Raw genomic sequence first — 23,333 nt, forward strand, 5'->3', positions numbered from 1 at the left:
ATTCAATCTGATGATAAAGTATAAAAATATTTTAAGTAGCTATTTTATTGTATTGACAAAAATGAAAGGTGGGAAAGAGTAAATTCTTTTAAAGCTTTGCTACTTCTTCACTGATTGCCTCTTAAAGAAATGTAGTCATTAGAACCAAAGTTTCTTGAAGGAAAAATATATTGATGCTAAATTTTAATACTTTCAGCCTCAGAGACTTGATACAACTTTTAAAAGGTGTTATAATCTTGTCATCTTCAGTATTCATGCTCATTATACCACCTGCTAAACTAAAAGTCCAAGTTCTTAGAGTTTCAAAAACTGATTCCATAAAGAAATTAAGAAGAGCATACATGTAAAGGGATTGGAAAAAATTTAGATGAAGATATGTGACGCTTTTCTTCGAAGCACGTTGATACTGTAATTAGAAAGATTTAATATGGTTTTGAGTCATAAATCACAATATTTAATTAGCAGTAAGTAACAGAGTGTATGTGTGTATCTGCATATGTATGACCCCAGCATGTGATATGCGCATGCACATGTGTGTGGAAATGTTGTTAATTCCAGTGGTGTTGACCCCTGGACAGCATAATAGTTCCTTTCTAAAACACACGTCTTTGAACTGCCTTTGTATTTTGGCTTGATTTTGTTCCTTGCCCTCTGTGGTATGTTTTATTTTCTATGAGCATGTTATGCGTCTGTTATTTTGTTTCTTGGCTGTATGCTGCAGTATTGCTTGATTTTAAAAAGACAGTACATTCTTTGAAACCCATGATGTTTGTTTGCTTTTCATGTTTCTACCCCAACACAAACACAGAATAGATACTCCATTTTAGGCTGAGGATGCTATAGATGGCCTACACGTTCTTTCCTTAACTCCAAGGGGGAAAATGTTGGGATATGCAAAGCCATGAAAGGTGTGTCGACTTTTACATGCTTACTGTCTCTTTAAAAAAGAACTTCTGTCTTTCACCTGTCTGTTTGCACGTGTTTCTCTTTCCCCTCTTTGCCTTTTCTTGTCCATGCACCTGGTGCTGTGCAGGAGATTCAGGAAGAACACAAGGGCTACCCTTCTGAAGCTGAAGCTGATCAGGTGGCAAGTTCTACGTGTTCATCTGTTTGTAGTTACAGATCGTGTATTTAGAAGCCATTTCATACTAGATTTCTAGACAATCAGCAAATGCTTTTTCCACTACAGTAGTACTCTCCTGTCCAGGTTTGGTAGATTCCATTATGACATTATTTGCAAAAATTGGTTTATCCAACATTTTGTCAACCAGAAATTTGTTCATCTCTGCTGCTTGGTTTTCCCAGGTAGATTTACTGGTGAGGTTAATGAGCGTCAGTCATGACAGGATTCGGAAGTGCCTTCACAAAGACTTAGAGGGGACAGATGCATACGCTAAGCGTGCTCCTCGAGGGTGCAAACTTTGCTTTATTCAAATTTGCAAGGTCTGTACCCAGCACAGCGCCTGGCACGCTGTAGGTGTTTGTGGAATGAGTCCATGTATTTTATAGAAGAAAAAAAATCATCGAGGTTTCTTGAGTGCTTACTCTTTGCTCAGTACCTCTGGACTCTCAGGAGTTTTTTAAAGCAGCAGAATTTTCCCCAGAGCTTATGTATGAAACCTCTAGAAGAGCTGCTCTAGGGAAGCATGGCAAATTCCCTGTGCTCAGTTGTGCCTTTGCCCAGCCCACCCTCCCTTGGTGACCCTGGGAGCACCCTGAAGAGCCAGTTTGAAAAGCACTGCTTTCGGCAGGCGGCTGTTACAGAAACTATCCACCCAGCAGCCTTAGGTTCAGGAGGAGGAGAGAGTACTGGAGAGGCCAGGAAGTTGATGGGCCTTCAGCTGGACCTTCCTTCCGGGTCGCCGGCACAAGGTTGGGATGAGATCATCAGAGAGAATTCCTCAACTGGGCAACACCTTGAGCAAAAGCACCAAGAGGGCTGGGTGTGTTCACGAGACACATTTTATCCATAAGGACATTCCTTCTTTGATTATGCTGTACATGGGTTGGATAAATCAAGGGTCAAATCATGTCCTGTGCAACTTGGAAGTTGCAGTTAAAGCTTAATATAGCGCAAGTGTGAGTGCTATCTCCTAACACCAGCTTTATAGAGGGAATCTACTGTACTCGCAAAACAGGGAGCCTTTAATAGCCATTCTCCTCTCAAATTCCTATGCTAAAGCTGAATGTCTTTCCTGTACACAGCGAACCTTTTATGGCGATATCTGAAGCAGTAGGATCAATTGATTTGTTTTATTCTGATAGTTGCTTTTTCATCACTTAAAAAAGCATGTCCCAGATTTAATTATTAGTAGTGAGAGGTTTGTCTCACTCTGTCTCACCAACACGTTCATGCTTCATATAAATGCACAAGTATTTCAAGCCAGATTTAACATGATTATCAGAAGAGAAGAGAAACCTTTGATCTCCAGCCTCTATCTTGAGAGCCTTGTACCTTCTCAAAATGGTCCCAATCACTGCGCCTCCCATCAACAACATTTTATTAGTTAGTCCCGGGTTGAGGACTTTAAAGTGTTTGACATGACTTGCTATAAAGCTTAAAGTGAATCAGACTTCCCCTCACCTCTTCCAGATTCAGTTGATTAGAACAGCTTGCTTTAGTAAATATATTTCAAAATAACATATTCCCATTTATTTATTTTTAAATGTCAGTTAAGGAATTTAAGTCTACATGATAATATTTACCCATTAAAATAAGCTTTAACAGTGTAACATTTGAAGTTATTTAAAACTTGAATATTGATTAAAATAGCTTTCTGACTTTGTAACTATATTATAAAAATAGTCACTAGTTTAGGCAATAAATTAAAGAAAGGAGACTTTCCAAAAAAAGGCTTCTATTAAGATTGGTGATTTTTTTTTAGTGTTTCTAAAACTGGACATTTAAAAGTATAAATATTGGTTTATGCTTTATTGTGTCACAGATGTATTTCCAAGTCACGTGTGAGTATAAATGAATCCACAAACACTTCTCTGTGTCCCCTTTAATAACAGTTCTCTATGTCCCTAAAAATGTTGATTGAGAAGTGTCTTAAAAACCAATCTGAAAACTAACACACCATTGTAAAGCAAGCAATCATACTCTAATAAAGATGTTTAAAAAAAAATTGAAAAAAACCCCACCAATCTGGGCTAAAAATTTAAACTGAATAAAACTGCTTAGGGGAACCATGAACACTAATCTGTATGATTTTAACCGTGCCATGAACACTAATCTGTATGATTTTAACCGTGTACCTTGAGGAGGAGGGCGGACTGTGTCGTTTGGTGCCCTCCCCGAACGGACATACCTTGACCAACGTTTAGCATTGAGTTTGCTCTTTATATTTTGACATTTTCCCTTCTTTATTTTATAAAATTGGATGAACCTACTATATATAGTGTTTTTAAATGGACCTTTAAGTCCCTTTATAAAATATATTGAAATATTCTTATAACTGTAAAAAATAATTATTTTGAATTTTCAATAATTTTGATTAGAATTATAAAATATCAATTTTTAATATTTTGCTTTACAAAATTATGCTGAAAATTAGTATTGTCTGATCCGTTTTCCGCTGAACACTAGTGACCTCCTGATGTTAACAGGTATTTTTTGGAGAAAGCCCCTGATGACTAGGTAGGGGAAATGCAGCCTACTCCAGCGCCCTCTGGCTGATTCAGCATGCATTAACATGCTAAAGCCTTGCCTCACCAAAAAAAACCCCCCAAAAAACCCACCCCCCCCAAAAAAACCTAGCTAAACTTGTTTCCTTTAACCCAGCATTTCCCAAACTTTTCCCAAAAAGTCCTATTCACATCTCTTGGGAATTTAATGCTCTATGAAACACAGCTTGGGAATTGCTGGGGTTTTGAACACCTTATTCTTATTCGTGACACGTTATGTCAGAGATGCCCAGGAGAAAGTGACCAGTTTCCTTGGCAGCATCTCACAGGGTGGCAGTACCTTGGAACAGGCACCGAGTTCAGGCTCTGGTCCCCAGCATTGTAGTTCAAGAACACCATTTTCTCAGCTCCCCTGAGTTATCTGGTACTATCCAACCAAGCTTGCAAGAGACTAGCTACTGGGCCACAGTGCAGATCTGGACATTTAGAAATGTGGGCGTGTATCTTTCCAGCCATCCACGACATCCTTTTCCTAGTGGCATTGTAGCAGGAACCCTGATGCCTCATTAGCAATTTGCTTGGTGAGCGTGGAAACAGCACAGAGTGAACTGACCTGGGAGAAGCCTGATGAACACACCCTGCTCCGCAGGAGTGGGTGAAATACTCTTGTCTGCCAGATGAGGGCGCATTCTTGTGGCCTGGATGGGATACACACTGACAGGACCACTTGCCCGTCCCAACTGTACGCTTTGTGCAGACGCAGGTGGCTGGGCTGCAGTACAGAAGCCTAGGGCTTTCCTTAGTAAGAGACCCCTCCCTGGTTTCTTGTTAATTAGACTTTGGGGTTTCCCACGCAGTCTCATAGCTGGGCCATTTCTACAGCTAACTAAGCATCTGCCTCTAATGTTGATTTTATTTGTATTAGTTTCACGCTCAGAAGGTAACCTTTTTTGACCTTATTTCCAAATTCTGGAGGCACCTTGTAATAGCTGTCTGTGTCATGACCACAGTATCTATCTGTCACGTCAAGCCATTTCTGTATTAATGCTTCCTAACTGTGAACTTTAAATATGTGTAACAATTTGCTAGACTATGCAGCATGGCGTCCTGTGATGCTGAGCTTTGAAACTGTCTTGTACGGGGAGGGGGGGCATACATTTTGCACGCTTCTGTAGCCTCGTAGCAAGAGCGCAGAACACTACCATTCTTCCCAGGTCTGCGGTTGGAAAGTGAGATTTACTCCTGTTTGGTTTCTTGCCAGGCTCTAAGGGATGGAAATAAGCTGGCACAGATGGAAGAGGCACCCCTTTTCCCAGGAGAATCAATCAAGGCCATTGGTAAGTTTAACAAGTACACTTTGCTTATAGAGATCCATAAAATGAAATGGCACTTTACTCGCAAGCACAGATGATGTATGTGCTGGAGATCAGCCAGACCAATTTAATTAGGGGACAGATGGACTAGACCTAGTCATTCTTATTAATGTCACCATGACCTTAAGAGAGAAGGGACTGTAGAGGACCCGTTTAAGCTCCGAGCGAGTCTTAGGTGGCAGTACCAACAGAAGAGGGGTCCAGCTTTTCCCCATGAACTGAAGGCTGATGAGACTCTCACGGTAACGTCAGTTCGCTGCTTTGTTGGAAGGCTTCACTATAAGGAAAACGTCTTGACAGGTGATCCATATCATACTTTCCATGACAGTTTTGAGAACTTGGCAAAGACATTTTAGTGGCTTATAAGAGTCCAGAAAGTACAATTTTAGTGCAGGAAAAGGGCATGTGTCGCCACCCTGGATTGTAAGGGCGACGGCCTGAGGCGGGCTGCCGGGGCTGGAGGGGCGGGCAGCCGGCTGTGGCCTCTTCACCTCACGATCGCCGGGGTTAGGTCGGACGGCCTGCTTTGCGAGGCCGAGTGTCGCCTTCTTCCCCCATGGCTCTCTCCCGAAGGCGCGTGCCGGGTCTCAGAGCACGGTCATCTTGTGTTGGAGTAGCTGGGCTCTGTCAGGACCTCCAAACAACTACCCCTCCTGGATAGCCTAGTCTGTGGCTCAGGACTCTGTTCAGCCCGACCTGAATTTCGAAACTGTTTTCCTCTTTGGCTTCTGGAACTTCATTCACTCCTGGTGCTTCTCTGGCCTCTCTGGGCTTTCCTCCTCTGGGAGCGTTTCTAGCCCTGCCTCCGTGCTGCTCTGGGAACGATCTGACTACAATGCAGAGCTAATTATGTCATGCCTCTTCTTCTGCGGACAACAGACTGCACAGATTCAAAGTGAACGTGAACAGTTTTGACACATTTATACACCTGGGAAACGATCATCACAGTCAAGATAATGAACATATCCACCAGCCCCCAGAAGTTTCCTTAGGCCCCTTTATATCCCTCTCCCCCGTGCCTTCTCCCCCTTCCCCAGGCACTATAGGCTAGTTGTTATTTTCTGGAGTTTTATAGAAATGGAATCATCGAGTATGTTCTTCTGTCTACTTATCCCGTTCTGCATAATTATTGTGATAGTCTTCCATATTGTGAGTGCCATGGGTCAGCAGTCATGCCTTTTCATTGCTGTGTAGTACTCCACTGTGTGGGTACACCACGGTGTGCTTATCCATTCATCTCTTGATGGACGCTTGGGTTGTTTCTGCTGTTTGGCTATTACAGATAAAACCGCTATGAACACTCATGAACAAGTCTTCTCTGGCCTCGTGTCCCATCATCCTCGTGCACCCTTTGACCCAGCCACACTAACCTCTGGCAACTCACTGATCTCTCCTCCCTTCCCCTCCCCCGCTTCCCTGCTGAGTTAAGTCATTCCTTTTCTGAGCTCTCATCACATTGAGTCCACATGGTTCTGATAGCATTTATCAGGTTATATGGTAATTTTCTGTGTAGTATCTCTCACGGGTCACCTGGTGGGCAGGAACCTTGTCCAGGTATACCCAGAACCCCAACAATAGGAGCCGCTCGGTATATAATGAGTTACAGAAAAGTTTATGCAAGTGTTTTGAGAATTTGGCTGAATGACATCGTTAGTACCATTATTCATCCCCTCGGACTCATCTGTAGCTGTGTCCATTCCTGCCATTTCAATGGAACAGCACTTTGGGAAGATTGGGAAGACGTGGTATCTTTGTGATAGGCGTGAGCTTCTTAACATTCATAGGAGTCATATATGTTGTTGATTTTGATATGAAAGATATTGATATTGATATTAACGTTAAGAAAATAAAATTGATATGGAAGCTGATGAAGAATTTGAAGCAGTCTTTTCCCACTTCATTGATGTGGTTTTGGTTTTTGTCATCTGTAAAGCAGTTTCTTTGGAGGTGCATCAGGGGACAGTGTTTAGCTTTAGTTAGTTTTCATTAGCAGTGATTTATGAAATGGTAGCCCAGGTTCTTCAGAGTTTAATTAATGTTTTTGAATGTGATTAATTTATCACTCAGGGAAAACGTGAACCACTTGGAAAAAAATGACAAAATGTAACTTATTATGAGGCCTTTTACTTAAAACCTCAAGTAGCAAATCAAAATTTTGTTTTAAAAAATGGAATTTTATTAGAAGACTGTCCATCTATGCCTTTGTTTAAAGTAATGAAAGAACTTAAATTCCTAGAGAACTGGAATCACAAATTTATATATCTGGAAACTCATGTTAAGATTTATTGACACAAGTCAACGGCAGTAGGTGATATTTTGGGTTTTTTCTTTCAGTGAAAGATGTCATGTACATCTGCCCATTTGTGGGAGCAGTGAGTGGCACCCTGACAGTGACAGACTTTAAGATGTACTTCAAGAATGTAGAGAGAGTGAGTATTTAAAAGTGTGTTTTATTTTTTTAAAAACTGCAGAAGAAAGTAAACAATAAAGAAGACAATAAATAGTATCCTGAAATCCCATCACCCTGAGAGAAACAGAGGGTCAGTTTTAAGATGCGCGCATTTGCAAGCAGATTTTGTATCTTAAAAAAAAAAAAAAAAAAAAAGGCTGTTAAAGTAGCACTTCCACCTGCACTGGGGGTGAGGGGGTTGTTTAATTGTAGTCTCGACGTCTACTTCACAAAGCAGGTTATAAATCAGACTTCGGTGTCATAGCCAGGACCAAGAGGAAACGCGAAGTAAGCAAACGTGTCTTAAGCCAGCGAAGACTTAAAATGGGAAGGCTCTGTTAGCCGACACTGACTGGCATTCATGCTAATTTGTGAACCCAGGACCCGCATTTCGTCCTCGATGTCCCCCTGGGAGTGATCAGCAGAGTTGAGAAGATTGGAGCGCAGAGCCATGGAGACAACTCTTGTGGCATAGAGATCATGTGCAAGGTACGGTCCAGACACGAGAGAAACTTAGAGGGGGCGGCTAGCTTGGAACTTCTTCACAGCCTTTGGACAGTAAGAGTAATTCGGACATTAGTGACTCAGATGTTTTCAGGACCCAGACCTCTTCAACCTTTCATCAGCCAATTCAGACCATTATATAAACCGTTGAAGTAAACCGCTTCTTTTCCATTGAAGTGTTCTAATTAACATGGACCTGTAACCTAGGCGGTGACGACGTTTGCTACATTTCAGAGAAATCAAGTGGAAAGCAGAGATCAATATTTTTTCCAGTTTGTCGTGATAAGACTAGTCTTCAGTCAGAGACTTCCTAAAGGGACAACAATATTCATAAATTCTGTGATTAAAAACACAGTTAAGTTTCTTGGCTATGTTGGAATTTGCACCTGAGCCATGCTTATTTTTGGTTTTCGCCCCTTCCTCCAAGGGGTTAAGTAAAATTTGTGTGACAGCTTTGATGAGGACTAGTCATTTAAGAAACTCCTTAACTGATGTTTTATTCCCAATGACTTTGCCTCATGGAATACAGTTTACTAACAAACCCACCTAAAATACCAGGCAAGAGATCCGGCCTACAGCATCATCAAGGTCCCTTCCCAACTTGGGGTTTGGATTAGATTCCTGCCAGTCTGTTTGCTTTGATCAAATCTCTGAGGAGACGTTCCTCTGGTTGGCCCTAGACTGCAGTTGAATCCGCTTTTTCAAATAACCCTTTACCGTGCCAGGTCGGGAATCTGCTGGCTTACTAGGCTCACCTTGGGCGCCACACGGCAGTCCTCCCCTAGGACCAATCACCGCTGTCCCGATTCTCAGTCCAGCGTGCCGCACGCAGAGCAGCGCGAAGCCGTTGCAGAACTGAAACCAGAGGGGGGTTTGATCAATTCTGCAATTCTGGAACAGGTCATTTCCCTACTCAGAGCTCTTCACTAGCTGCCCATTACCCTTGGGCTGCAGGAAAAACTTACAGAGACCCCGCGGTGTGAGCCGGACTTCCTTTCCTCGGCAGCTCCCTCTCCAGCCACCCTCCCCTTGTTCTTGCCATCCAGGTTCCTAGAGTTGTTCACACTTGCCTTGTACCCCCCAATCCCCACCCCACACAAACTCCTGGGGCTTCACACATGCTGTTTCCTTTGCTTGTAACGCCTTTCCCTCTGAGCAATCCTAAATAGCAAGCCAGCTCAGTCAGTGAGCTGGCACGTGTGTAGCCAGAGTAGCTTGGAGGGAGGGCACAGCAGGAACTTATGTCACTTAGGCAGATGTCCTGTGGCTGTTTTCCTATGGTATATTTTGTGGCTGGGGTGAGTTTTTGCTAATAGCTGCTTTAAAATGTTTTCCAGCCTAGAATTACCAGGGCCGTGCTTAAACAGGTGATATGCAATTCAAAAAGTACAAAAACTGTGTGTAGTAAAAAGTAAGTTTCCCTCCACCCAACACCCAGCCACCCTGATCTGCTCCCTGCAGGCACCCACTGTTACCAGTTTCCACGGATGGCCTATGCACACAAGTATGTATTTGAAAATGTGAATGGTTGTATATTACATACACTGTGCTGCCCCTTTTTCTCCCCCCTTAACCATGTATCTTGTGTCTCCTTAAGAGCAGTACATAACGAGCTGCTTCTTGTTTGTAACAGCCTCATAGTATTCCATTGGTGGTGCTGTAGTACATTTAGCCAGACCCTGTTTATTTTTTATTTATTTATTTTAACATCTTTATTGAAGTATAATTGCTTTACAATGGTGTGTTAGTTTCTGCTTTATAACAAAGTGAATCAGTTATTCATATACATATATCCCTATATCTCTTCCGTCTTGCATCTCCCTCCCTCCCACCCTCCCTATCCCACCTCTCTAGGTGGTCACAAAGCACTGAGCTGATCTCCCTGTGCTATGCGGCTGCTTCCCACTAGCTATCTATTTTACATTTGGTAGTGTATATATGTCCGTGCCACTCTCTCACTTTGTCCCAGCTTACCCTTCCCCCTCCCCATATCCTCCAGTCCATTCTCTAGTAGGTCTGTGTCTTTATTCCCGTCTTGCCCCTAAGTTCTTTATGACCATTTTTTTTTCAGATTCCATATATGTGTGTTAGCATACGGTATTTGTTTTTCACTCTCTGACTTACTTCACCCTGTATGACAGACTCTAGGTCCATCCACCTCACTTCAAATGACTCAATTTCGTTTCTTTTTATGGCTGAGTAATATTCCATTGTATATATGTGCCACATCTTCTTTATCCATTCATCTGTTGATGGACACTTCGGTTGCTTCCATGTACCGGCTATGGTAAATAAAGCTGCGGTGAACATTGTGGTACATGACTCTTTTTGAATTATGGTTTTCTCAGGGTATATGCCCAGTAGTGGGATTGCTGGGTCGTAGGGTAGTTCTATTTTTAGTTTTTTAAGGAACATCCATACTGTTCTCCATAGTGGCTGTATCAATTTATATTCCCACCAACAGTGCAAGAGGGTCCCCTTTTCTCCACATCCTCTCCAGCATTTATTGTTTGTAGATTTTTTCATGATGGCCATTCTGACCGGTGTGAGATGATATCTCATTGTAGTTTTGACTTGCATTTCTCTGATGATTAATGATGTTGAGCATTCTTTCATGTGTCTGTTGGCAATCTGTATATCTTCTTTGGAGAAATGTCTGTTTAGGTCTTCTGCCCATTTTGGGATTGGGTTGTTTGTTTTTTTGATATTGAGCTGCACGAGCTGCTTGTAAATTTTGGAGGTTAATCCTTTGTCAGTTGCTTCATTTGCAAATACTTTCTCCCATTCTGAGGGTTGTCTTTTCGTCTTGTTTATGGTTTCCTTGGCTGTGCAAAAGCTTTGAAGTTTCACTAGGTCCCATTTGTTTATTTTTGCTTTTATTTCCATTTCTCTAGGAGGTGGGTCAAAAAGGATCTTGCTGTGATGTACGTCATAGAGTGTTCTGCCTATGTCTTCCTCTAAGAGTTTGATAGTGTCTGGCCTTACGTATAGGTCTTCAATCCATTTTGAGTTTATTTTTGTGTGTGGTGTTAGGGAGTGTTCTAATTTCATTCTTTTACATGTAGCTGTCCAGTTTTCCCAGCACCACTTATTGAAGAGGCTGTCTTTTCTCCACTGTATATGCTTGCCTCCTTTATCAAAGATTAGTTGACCATATGTGCATGGGTTTATCTCTGGGCTTTCTATCCTGTTCCATTGATGTATATTTCTGTTTTTGTGCCAGTACCATACTGTCTTGATTATTGTAGCTTTGTAGTATAGTCTGAAGTCAGGGAGCCTGATTCCTCCAGCTCCGTTTTTCTTTCCCAAGATTGCTTTGGCTATTCGGGGTCTTTTGTGTTTCCATACAAATGGTGAAATTTTTTGTTCTAGTTCTGTGAAAAGTGCCAGTGGTAGTTTGATAGGGATTGCATGGAATCTGTAGATTGCTTTGGGTAGTAGAGTCATTTTCACAATGTTGATTCTTCCAATCCAGTAACATGGTATATCTCTCCATCTATCTGTATCATCTTTAATTTCTTTCATCAGTGTCCTATAATTTTCTGCATACAGGTCTTTTGTCTCCTTAGGTAGGTTTATTCCTAGATATTTTATTCCTTTTGTTGCAATGGTAAACGGGAGTGTTTTCTTAATTTCTCTTCCAGATTTTTCGTCATTAGTGTATAGGAATGCTAGAGATGTCTGTGCATTAATTTTGTATCCTGCTACCTTACCAAATTCATTGATTAGCTCTAGTAGTTTTCTGGTAGCATCTTTAGGATTCTCTATGTATAGTATCATGTCACCTGCAAACAGTGACAGCTTTACTTCTTCTTTTCCGGTTTGGATTCCTTTTATTTCTTTCTCTTCTCTGATTGCTGTGGCTAAATCTTCCAAAACTATGTTGAATAATAGTGGTGAGAGTGGGCAGCCTTGTCTTGTTCCTGATCTTAGTGGAGATGGTTTCAGTTTTTCACCATTGAGGACGATGTTGGCTGTGGGTTTGTCATATATGGCCTTTATTATGTCGAGGTAAGTTCCCTCTGTGTCTACTTTCTGGAGGGTTTTTATCATAAATGGGTGTTGAATTTTGTCGAAAGCTTCCTCTGCATCTGTTGAGATGATCATATGGATTTTATCCTTCAATTTGTTAATAAGGTGTATCACATTGATTGATTTGCGTATGTTGAAGCATCCTTGCATTCCTGGGATGAACCCCACTTGATCGTGGTGCATGATCCTTTTAATGTGCTGTTGGATTCTGTTTGCTGGTATTTTGTTGAGGATTTTTGCATCTATGTTCATCAGTGATATTGGCCTGTAGTTTTCTTTCTTTGTGACATCTTTGTCTGGTTTTGGTATCAGGGTGATGGTGGCCTCGTAGAATGAGTTTGGGAGTGTTCCTCCCTCTGCTATCTTTTGGGAGAGTTTGAGAAGGAAAGGTGTTAGCTCTTCTCTAAATGTTTGATAGAATTCGCCTGGGAAGCCCCCTGGTCCTGGGCTTTTGTTTGTTGGAAGGTTTTAAATCACAGTTTCAATTTCAGTGCTTGTGATTGGTCTGTTCATATTTTCTGTTTCTTCCTGGTTCAGTCGCGGAAGGTTGTGCATTTCTAAGAATTTGTCCATTTCTTCCAGGTTGTCCATTTTATTGGCATAGAGTTGCTTGTAGTAGTCTCTAGCCAGACCCTGTTTTTTGATGGACATTTAGGTTAGTATTTCCATTCTTTCGCTGTTACAAATAACATCACAACAGTAACTTCCTCACTTCCCCAATTGCTCTTGATTTAATTTGTTTGTGGTCATATTTATTTTCAAATCTGATGTAAGGTTAAAGAAGAATGAGATTTTTGTGTTTAGCTAATGATGTAGGTTTAGGAGGGTCAGGGGGTAGTGCTCAGATCAGTCCCAGGAAGAAACTGCACCGTCAGAGCCACCTCGTTGGCATTGCTCCTGACAACTTCCACTTGAGCTTTGGGCCGGCAGCTCGCATGGCAGGGTGCTTTCAGAAACCGATCTTGAGAAACGGCATTATAATTTCTGTAAGGAAGTCACTGAGGGCCATACGTGACACAGAGTCCTTGCTGTGAGTTCAGAGGAGAAACCTGTGTCGCATTTCTATTTGATGGATGGTGTGAATTCCGTAATTGACTCTTTTAGCAGCTTAAAGCCCACAACTGATTCTATGGCACACCTTTAGCAAGTAAGTGCACAGGACTTGATGGCATGTCTTTTATGTACTAACCTTATTCTTGGTTCCATCTGATGAGGTTTTTCCCCAACATGTCCCCTTTGTTCCAATTTCCTCACTTAATCTTTTATTATCGTGTTGGAGGTGCTTTGCGAATTGCCTCGGTATCCACTGGTGATTGGTTACAGGACACCCCCCTCCCTCCAGCAAATACCAAAATCTGGGGCGCTTAAGTCCCCTTATATAAAATGGCGTTAGTGTTTGTACACAGCCTACGCACATCCTCCTGCGTACTTTAAATTATCTCTAGATTCCTTATAATACCGAATACAATGTCAGTGCTATGTAGGTAGTTGTTGGCACTCTGCTAATTCAAGTTTTGTGTTTTGGAGCTTTCTGGAACTTTTTCCCCCAGTGTTTTCGATCCGTGCTTGGTTGAATCTGTGGACGTGGAGCCTGCAGATAGGGAGGGCCGACTATATTTCATGAGAAATGAAAAAAAATATTTTATTTATCTCTTCGTAGCATGGTGTCTACTTCATAGGTACTCAATACATGTTGAATAAACGAGTTTTGCTAATTGTTTAACAGGATATGAGGAACTTGCGACTTGCTTATAAACAAGAAGAACAGAGTAAACTAGGGATATTTGAAAACCTCAACAAACATGCATTTCCTCTTTCCAATGGGCAGGTAAGTATACCAAAATAAATCTTTTTATGTGTGGGTCTAAATGCCTTCATGGAGGCCTAAAAATTTCATGTTTAACTATTCTTTCTTCCAGAGGTTTCCTTTATCTCTTTTCTCCCTGTTGGTAACTAATATTAGAATATTTAACATTTGTCAGTTCTGTGTAGGATGAAGAAAACTGCCAATTTGTTGCTTCAAAATTTACAGATTAAAGTAGGAATCTTAATACATTCAGCTCATAACTGAATGAAAAGCTTTAATAGTGGGCATATGACATAGCAAAGAAATGCTGACATATGTATTTTGTGGTTTTATATCCAGACACTCTTTGCATTCAACTATAAAGAAAAATTTCCAGTGAATGGATGGAAAGTTTATGATCCAGTATCTGAATATAAAAGACAGGTAAAGTGTGTTGCTTGTCAACCGGAAAATAATAGGTTGAGCATCTTTTTCCTAAAAGGGTAGAAATGTAGTGGAGAAGAAACCTTTTGAAACATGTTGTCCGTGGGTGTAACTCATCTAGTTTGTGGGTTCTTCAGCTCTGGATGTCCGTTCTCCCCATACCAAACCTTTGGTTATGGTGCTGTTTGTTCTTCCTTTTTCCAGAGTGCAAGTGGAGTACAGGGACGGGGGTTGACAAACCAAACCAGCCAGATGGTTTTTATTAGATATTCTGGTAGCAAATTGATGAGTAAGGATCAAAACCAATGGTTTAAATTCGATTTTAAGTATATGGCATGGCTACAGCGGTCCGATGAGGTGTCCCTATGCCTAGAAGCTCTTCAGTGCGTGGTTAGTTTGAAGATACTCCAATCAGACGTTATTTTCATGACATTTACTCTTTGCCTGCACCTTATATTTGGTATGGTCATTTTATATTCCTTATTTTAGACATTTTTAAGAACTTTCTGCTTCTCTAAATGACTTCCATGGGTATTTTTAGGAACAGCACTATGCTCATTCGTTATAGAAAACATGACAAGAAATGCATACGACTGGGATTCAAGTATACAATTTTCATGTTTTAGTATGTTTGGAAATTATGCTTCATTAGGTTTTTTTTTAAAATGAGTTAGGTAGGAAATGGCTTATATTAAATAAATGTGTATTTAAACTTTTAAGTGGCAATGAACAATGAATTACAAATGGATTTTAGTAGAAAATAAGAAATGGGGACTTCCCCAGCGGTCAAGTGGTTAAGACTCCGCGCTTCCACTGCAGGGGGCTCGGGTCTGATCCCTGGTCGGGGAACTAAGATCCCGCATGCCATGGCCAAAAAAAATCAATCAATCAATAAATTTTTGAAAAAAAAAAGAAAAGAAGAAATGGATGTGGTTCACGCTCAGTACTTTTTGAAAGTGTAAAAGTGTGCTCCTCTCCGCCCCCTGACACCCTGCAGGGCTTGCCAAATGAGAGTTGGAAAATATCCAAAGTAAACAGTAATTATGAGCTCTGTGACACCTACCCCGCCATCATTGTCGTGCCAACTAGTGTAAAAGATGACGACCTTTCAAAAGTGGCAGCGTTTCGAGCAAAAGGCAGAATCCCGGTAAGTAATAAACATTGCCATTTAGATATAAATATATACTGTACTCGATCTAATATGGAAAAAAGCAAGACAGAAAAAATTTAGTGAATCATCCTCGAGAAAATGCATTCTTTCTTAGATACTGAGTGCAAGGCTCTACCTATACTGGAGGGGGCACCATTGCAAAACTAGACAGCAGCCAGCAGGGGGTGAAGTTTTTTAAACAGCTTTGTTGATATATAAAAAAAACTCCATGTGTTTAATGGATACAATTTGATGAGTTTCGATATATGTGTACACCCAGGATTCTATCACCACAGAGAAGCAGGGAGCGAACGTTTTTGAGCCCCGAGTTTGTGCTCTGGTATAACCCTGAGTCACTTGGCTGCTGGAGGAAAATGGGAGGTTTGGGGTCTTAGCTTTAGATCTCATTAAGAGACTGTATATTTACTTTGTCCTCATACGGCCACGTACGCCACTGTTGAGATCCAAAGGTGTTTTTAAATTAGGAGACAAAATAAAACTAGTCAGTCAAATAGAAATGGGGCTTGATGTCAGTCATAGTTTGACTTAGTCTCTGGTTTTCTTAGAATCATAGAATTTTAAAGGTAGACGGGGATTCTTAGAGCTCATTTAGTCAGACTTCTTTCAGCCTGACCCAAACGTTGAGTCCCAGGGCCACTATCACGCTGTCCTCAGGCTGACTCCTCCCCTTTGAGGAAAATATGCAGAAGCAGCTGTGCTTGAGAAGAGAACTTGTTTTCACTACCTGGTCATTAGAGCACTTATTATTTTAGGACCGTACTAATATTTATGGTCTTCAAACACTAGGTGTTGTCATGGATTCATCCAGAAAGTCAGGCAACGATTACCCGTTGCAGCCAGCCGCTTGTGGGTCCCAATGATAAACGCTGCAAGGAAGATGAGAAGTACCTGCAAACGATCATGGATGCTAATGCGCAGGCCCACAAACTCATCATCTTTGACGCCCGGCAAAACAAGGTCGCCAGCACCAACAAGGTACACTGTCAGTGCCGCTGCAGAAGGTTTCCTTCTGTACTGCTTGTAAACCATCATGCCGTTCAAAGAGCCCAGTGAGGGTGGGCTCTGGCGGGGTAGCCCACAGCCGGGCCTCCTGGGTCCCTAGCCCTCGGGAATCCTGTCGTCTCATTGCCCCTCCACAATCCTGTCTGCTGAACTAATTAAGTAAAGACCCAGAAAGAGAATGATCGCCTAGAGAATCTAGTAAGTATTTTAATGAAAGGATCATGAGGCCCTTGGAAGTCCCTTTAACCTGTGAACTATGGTGATTACTTGATTAATTCATATCTGCCTGAAGTTCTGTTAGAATGGAGTCAGCTATGTGAAACAAGGCAGATACACAAAGTTGCCATCCGCACCCAGCTCCCATCTGATCCCCACCAGCCGAAGAGGCCCAGGCTGTGCGGTCAAGCCTCCAGTACCCGCTTTCCAACGGGAAGGGCTCTGAACGGCGTCATTTCTGTTTCCCACAAATGACTTGCTGATAGTGTGGTCCCGCAGGCAGGCCTCTGGCAGTAAGAGTCCTGACCCCTCCACAAGGAATTTCAGGTATGAGGATGGTGGGGACAGCCCTTACCATCTCACGCCTACCTGTAAGGTGACGCTCGGGTAATAAACACGTAATGAGCATGTACTAGGGACAAGGTGCTGGGGGAAACACCAGGACAGACAAGGCTACACGTAGGAGGTGTCAGCTCAGTGTGCTGGGGGAGCTCGTGCCGCTGGGCGAGGCTTCACAGAGAAGGTGACATTTGAGCTGGCTTTGGATGATCAGCGGGAAGAGACGGGCCCCTGGGGCATTCTAGACAGCACGGGACCCATTCAGCGGTGTGCCAGAGCATGTCATTCACGAGAATGGCAAGAAGGGGGGTGTCTGAGGGCTCCCCCGCCGTGTCCCCCTAAGCAGTGCTTGGGGGTCTTTGTTTCTCTTGGCAGCTTGTGCCCCTTCTTTGCTCACTGATGATTCCATCGTTGACCACAATCTCCAAAGAGCCAACGTCGTGCGTCCCCCGTCTCACTCTCGGGAGGAGCCCTTCCCTCCTACTTCAAAGAGCAAACAAGCCGTCAGGTGCGCCCATGGCCCTTGAGGCACGTGCCTGCCATGGGCCAGGCGCACAAACTGCCGAGCGGCCCCCACCGTGAGGCGGGGTGGCGGGGGGCGTCCAGCGTGCTCCGCGGGAGCGTAGAGGCAGCGTGGTTGTTTGTACCTGACCGTGGGCAGTTACTGCATCTCTCTAGACCACGATCGCCTCATCTGAACTGGGAGTGACAGCACACCTCCTTCCTGGAGTGGATGTGAAGGTTGCGTGGGTGCCTGTCCCAGAGAAAGCTTTCGGGTCAAGTTCGCCATCTCTGCTACTGACCCAGAGTGGACAGCCCCATTCTCTTGACTCTCATGACATCTCTGCCCTGGACCACTCCCTCTCTGCACCCTGGCCGGCTCAGCCTCCTTCACTGCTTCCTCTCCCTCTTCCCAACTGGCAGATGGCAGCACGCCTGGAACCCAGTCTGGGGTCCTCTTTTCTCCTTTGTCCAATCTCGCTGGGCCATCTCCTCCAGTGCCCTGATTCTCAACACTCCCTGTGTGTTCAGTTTGCCACCCAAGTTTCTATCCCGCTCTGATCCCTCCTGAGGTCCAGATGGGATTTCCATCCCGTCGTCTGGTTGGCATCCCCTCTTGGCTGTCTCCCAGGTAACAAAACCTCAGTGTATCCAGACCAGCCTAAGAGACAGGGTAGTGAGAACCCTCAGCTTTGTGTTCAGTTACATGTGGGGTTTCCTCCCTGCTCTGCCACTTAGTGCTCGATAGAACCCTGAGCAAGTTACTTAACCTCTCCAGAAGCCTCTTCTGTAACAGGGGAGGTGACAGTGTCTCATGTAGAGGGCTGCGTAAGGATTGCAACTGGGTGAGGAGAATGCGCAGTGCCGGGTGTATCAGTATAGGATGCTGAGAGGCTAGCCCCACCCTGCCCCGGGGTCTGGCCTGGCAGTGAGTGGTGGTGTCAGCTACTGAGTCGGGGGAGCTGGGAGAGGACCAGGGTGGGGAGAAAGATGGGCAGCGCGTGAGTTTCCTGAGGTGCTGAACCAATGACCACAAACTTGGTGGCTTAAAACAGCACACATGTATTCTCGCACAGTTCCGGGATCTGGCAGCACTGTGCTCCTTCTGAAGGCTTCCGGGGAGATCCATTCCCTGCGTTTTTGGGCTTCTGGTGGCTCCTCTGTGCACATGGCAACCGCCCTCCAGTCCCTGCCCCTGTCTTCCCACGGCCTCCCCCTCGTTGTGTCTCTGGGTCTTCTCCTCCTCTCTCCTCCAAAGGCACTTGGGATGGCATTTAGGGCCCACCCAGGATAACCCAGTATTCTCACTTCATCTCAAGAACCTTAATCACATCTGCAAAGTCCCTTTTTTTTCCCAAAAAAAGTCACATTCACAGTTGCCGGGGATTTGGTGTGGATATCTTTGTGGGGAGGGGGGAAGGCGGCATTTGTCAGCCTACCACGGGGAGTCATCCTTAATTAGCTCCCCTTAACTCCCCACGCCTGGCGGATCAGCGACCCCTGTCAGTCTTTCTCCGTCTCTGCATACTTCCTGTCACCACTGTAGTACTGTCCCCAGGAAATAAAAAAAGAATGAGAAAAGCTACATTCGCAGAGGCAGTCTCTAAACATCCAATAGAGCAAGGGCAGTGCATTATATTTTATCCCATGCAGAGGAGACAGGAGCAGGACACCAAACTGCTTGTCTAGAATGATGTTAACTATAGTGGTGTATGTGTCTAGGAACCAGACAAGGATAGTCATCTGTCCAAGTCCCCATTAGCTCTTCTACATGTATCATGTCATCCGCAAGTAGAGAGAGTTTTACTTCTTACTTTCCAATCTGCATGTGTTTTATTTCTTCTTCTTGCCTAATTCCCTGGCAAGAACCTCAAGTACCATGTTTTGCTTTTTTTTTTTGAAGATCCAATTGGCTTTATTAGGCAATTCATGAATCTGGCAGAATCCCATCTAGCAGCCAGCAGGGTACTTCCTCTCCAGGACCATGTTGAATAGAAGTGGTGAAAGCAGGAATCCTTGTTTTGTTCCTAATCTTAAGAGGAAAGCTTTCAGTCTTTCACCACTGGGTATATTAGCTGAGGGTTTTTCATACATGCCCTTATCAGGTTAAGAAAATTCCCCTCTATTAGTTTGTTGAATGGTTTTATCATGAAAGGGTATTGGATTTTCAGAGGCCTTTTCTGTGTCAATTGAGATGATCATGTGTTGTTTTCCCCCCTTCATTCTGGTAATGTGGTGTATTACATTGGCTGATTTTTGTATGTCGACTACTCCTCGAATAGCATCTCCCCCGAATTCATGATCATCTGGGACCTCAGAATGTGACCTTATTTGGAAATTGGGTCTTTGCAGATGTAATTAGTTAAGAGGAGGTCAGACTGGATTAGGGTAGACCCTAAATCCAATGATTCGTGTCCTGATGAGAAGGTGATGTAGAGACACAGACAGAGGGGAGGTGGCCATGTGACGATGAAAGCCAAGATTGGAGTGATACAGCCCCCAGAAACCAGAGCCTCCGGAAGGAACTAACCCTGCCAATAACTCGATCTTGGACTTCCAGCCTCCAGAGCTGTGAGGGAATCAATCTCTGTCGTTTTAAGTCACCTGCTTTGTGGTACTTTGTTACTGCAGGCCTCGGAAACTCATGTAACCCCCTTACGTTTCTGGGATAAATCCCGCTTGGTCATGATGTATAATTTCCTTAATATGCTGCTGGATTCATTTTGCTGGTACTTTGTAGAGGTTCCCTTCAATCCTGTCTCCACATCATGGCCAGAGTGATTTTCTAAAGGTCCAGCTCTGTGCGCGCCCTTAGCGCTTTGAGGCAGTGACATCCAGTTCCTGAACAGGGCTCTGAAGCCCTCCAAGCAGCGGGCTCTTCCCTTTCGGCCTCGCCACACCCCCCAGGCCCACCTCCCAGCTATGACAGGTGTCTTTCAGCTCCTTAAGCATATCCCAGTGTCGTCTCCCAGCCTCTGCCCACGTAGCTAACCACTACCCCGTCCTTCGGATGGCACTTCGAATGTCACTTCCCCAGCGCGGTCTCTCCAGATGAGTGGAAGTCTCCCATGCCGTGGTGCTCTGCTCTTTCCTTTCTGTGGCCCTCGGCACGCGGCGGATTCCTCATTCAGTGTGCATCTTGCCCCTCGGCCACAGGCCACGTGGTAGCAGGGACTGGAGGATCTTGAGCACAGCTGGATCCCCAGAACTGGGCCGTCACACAGTAGCTGCTCCCCGACTGGAACAAAGAGCTGCTGGCTGGTGGGCAGGGTCATCTCTCAATGGAGGACCTGATGGTGAGTGGCATTGTATGTTAATTCAAAAGTCCAGACTCCATTATGGAGGTTTTCAGGTCAGCTTTCTTCTTGAGAAAGTGAACATGCAGGCAAGGAATTTCATTTTAACCTGTTGCAGTTGAGGAGCCTGTGTGGGGACGATAAAGCTCTGGAACTCAGAAAAAGGTCAGGTTGGAGGTCGAGTGGAGGTTGCAGCCTTGGAGGGGAGTGGATGAAGTTACCTAAGGAGCCTAGGTCATGTGAGCGGGGCCAGGCACCAGACCCGCCTGAAATGCTGTCTGTGGAGGGTAAGAGAGGAACTCAGTGAGGGAAAGGGTGCTCCAGGTGGTCGGGAGGAGACCGCAGAGAGGAAGGGAGAGGTCCCAGATGCCAGGAGAGGAGGAGTGTCCAGGAGAGAACTAGGGGGAGGGGTGTCTTAGCTTGGACAGCTGTAGCTAAGCATCATAGGCTGGGTAGCTTATAACCAGCAATGTTTATTTCTCAAAGCTCTGGAAGCTGGAAGTCTAAGATCAAGGCACCAGCAGGTTCAGTGCGTGGTGAGAGCCCGCTTCCTGGCTGTAGACAGCCCCGTTCTTGCTGTGTCCTCACACTGCCAGAGCAGAAAAGGGCAAGCTCTGTGCCGTCTCTTCCGAGAAGGGCACTAATCCCATCGTGAGGCCTCCTCCTCCATCACCTAATCTTTCCCAGAGGCCACACATTCTAACACCATCCCATCGGCAATTCAGGTTTCAACATGGGAATTTGGGGGGATTCAAATGCTCAGTCTGCAACAGGGGGAGGTGTGTGGACTTTGGAGTCTGGGGGCGTGGGAAACCTGTCCTGCCACTTGCTGCCTTTGGCCTTTGGGAGTTGCCAGCCCTCTCTGAGGCTTTGCTTTTCTCACCTGGGAATCCTCCCTGCTGCCTAGGATCGGCATCCCGGCGGGCCTTCACCAGGCGCTGAGCAGCTGGCTTGAAATCATGAACCCTGAGTCCATCCTTCAGCTGCCTCCGTCCCAAGGGGTGTTAGGCTTTCTTCCCCCTGAGGGTTGAGGATGGCCCTGCCGCCGCTGCTGCTATGAGCTGATCCTTGGGGACTTGGGGGCCAGTGGGGAACAGTGTCCCAACATCGCTGGCTTCCCTCTGGAACCCTGCTTTGCCCCCATAGAGAGAGGTCTGGCCAGCAGGTTCGAGTCTTCCAGAACTTTCTGAGCCCCCTCCCCCTGTCCCTGCTGGGGTATGGGTGGGGCCCCTTCTCACCCTCCTTCCCCCTCTTCTGTCTCCAGACCTCCGGGTGCCTGCTCTCTGTCCTAGCATGGAGTAGGCACTTATGCTCCTTTTCTCCCACGATCCCATTTTCTGATTGTCATTATTTGTCTTGTTTGGAGCTTTAGTAATCAGTTTCCAGGCAACAAACTGGCTTTAACTACATTCTGCTGGTTAACGCCAGCCCTGAGCACCCACGCCCTCCATGCTGAAGTGCTTTCTGGGCGTGGGGCCTGTGCCCCAGCCTCAGGTCTTCCCCGGCGGGACGGGGTCCCTGCCCAGCTTGGGGCTTTTTGAGGTAGGTGCTGGGGGAGGTCATAATACATCAGTGCCCGAGTATGGGGGGCGCGCACCAAGCCTCGCACGGATTAGCGTTCATTAAGATCGTTTATTTAGTTAGTATTTAATCCCCACAGTGAGCCCCTGGAGTCTTTCCGGTGAGAAAGCTGGGCGCAGAGAGATGGTGAGGACCCATAGCTACTTGAGTGGCGGACCTGGGATGACGAACCCACGCTCCGTGCCACCAAAGCCTGTGCCTTTAACCCCTCGGCCAGCAGTGTCTTCAGTGGGCGCCAAGGATACCGCTTATGAAAACATCATCCTGCCACGCAGGCAGGACCAAGCTCTAGGCTGCTTTGGCCACAGTGTGTGTTCAGAGAGTGTTCTGTTGAGTGAGAGCGCCTCACGTCATCCTATGCCGGCCAGAGGACGGGCGCATCCAGACCCGATGACGACATTCTCTTCTTTCCCCGCCAGTCGTGTTTGCGGCTCCTGAGCTCGAGCAGGTCCTCGGCCCCTGCTCCGCCCCCGCTGGCTGGGCTCCGGTCCCCCGGCATGGCTGTGGCACGGGCTCGGGGCACACTCCCCTGCCCCCACCTCCCTGCCCGCCCGCCCCAGGCCCACACCCGGGCCGCCGAGCGGGACCCCCAGGCTCAGGCCCCGGGCCGCGGGTTCCTGCCGGGCTCCCTGCCTCCCCTGGGCCCTCCAGGGGCTGGGTCAGCCCTTTACAACTCTTTCTCTCCTGGATGGCCCTGCCCCACGCCCTTCGTCCTCGACCCTTTGGCACAGAGCACACCCAGCCTCAGACGGGAACTCCCCCCCACCCCGCCCCTACCTCCACGCCCCGGAAACTAGGGTGGCCTCCCCGCTGCGTCCTCCCCCGACGCCCTGCCCCTGTGCCCACTCCTTCCCGTGAAGTCTGTCCCAGCTGTGCAGATAAGCCCTCCCCGGAGTCCCCGTCCCCGTCCCCGTCCCCTCGCAGCTGGCTCCACCGTTCCCCTGCCCCCGTGCCCGTCTTGGCCTGGACTCTTCACGGTAAGGCCACCGAGTACCTTCTTGTCACGACCTCG

At 45.5% G+C, this 23,333-nt stretch overlaps 1 protein-coding gene across 4 annotated transcripts in view; it reads left to right on the forward strand.

The window, feature by feature from the left end:
• Positions 1–23,333, forward strand: part of MTMR1 (myotubularin related protein 1) — a 67,414-nt gene that overhangs the window by 19,338 nt on the left and 24,743 nt on the right. For all 4 annotated transcript variants that reach the window (XM_068532977.1, XM_068532978.1, XM_068532981.1 and 1 more), the window contains 7 exons: positions 4,889–4,964; positions 7,335–7,429; positions 7,831–7,938; positions 13,712–13,813; positions 14,132–14,215; positions 15,213–15,362; positions 16,173–16,361. In XM_068532977.1, the coding sequence (XP_068389078.1) occupies positions 4,889–4,964; positions 7,335–7,429; positions 7,831–7,938; positions 13,712–13,813; positions 14,132–14,215; positions 15,213–15,362; positions 16,173–16,361 (804 nt within the window). The remainder of the gene's footprint in view (positions 1–4,888; positions 4,965–7,334; positions 7,430–7,830; positions 7,939–13,711; positions 13,814–14,131; positions 14,216–15,212; positions 15,363–16,172; positions 16,362–23,333) is intronic.

The sequence above is a fragment of the Eschrichtius robustus genome, chromosome X (genome assembly GCF_028021215.1).
Source record: "Eschrichtius robustus isolate mEscRob2 chromosome X, mEscRob2.pri, whole genome shotgun sequence".
Classification (NCBI taxonomy): domain Eukaryota; kingdom Metazoa; phylum Chordata; class Mammalia; order Artiodactyla; family Eschrichtiidae; genus Eschrichtius; species Eschrichtius robustus.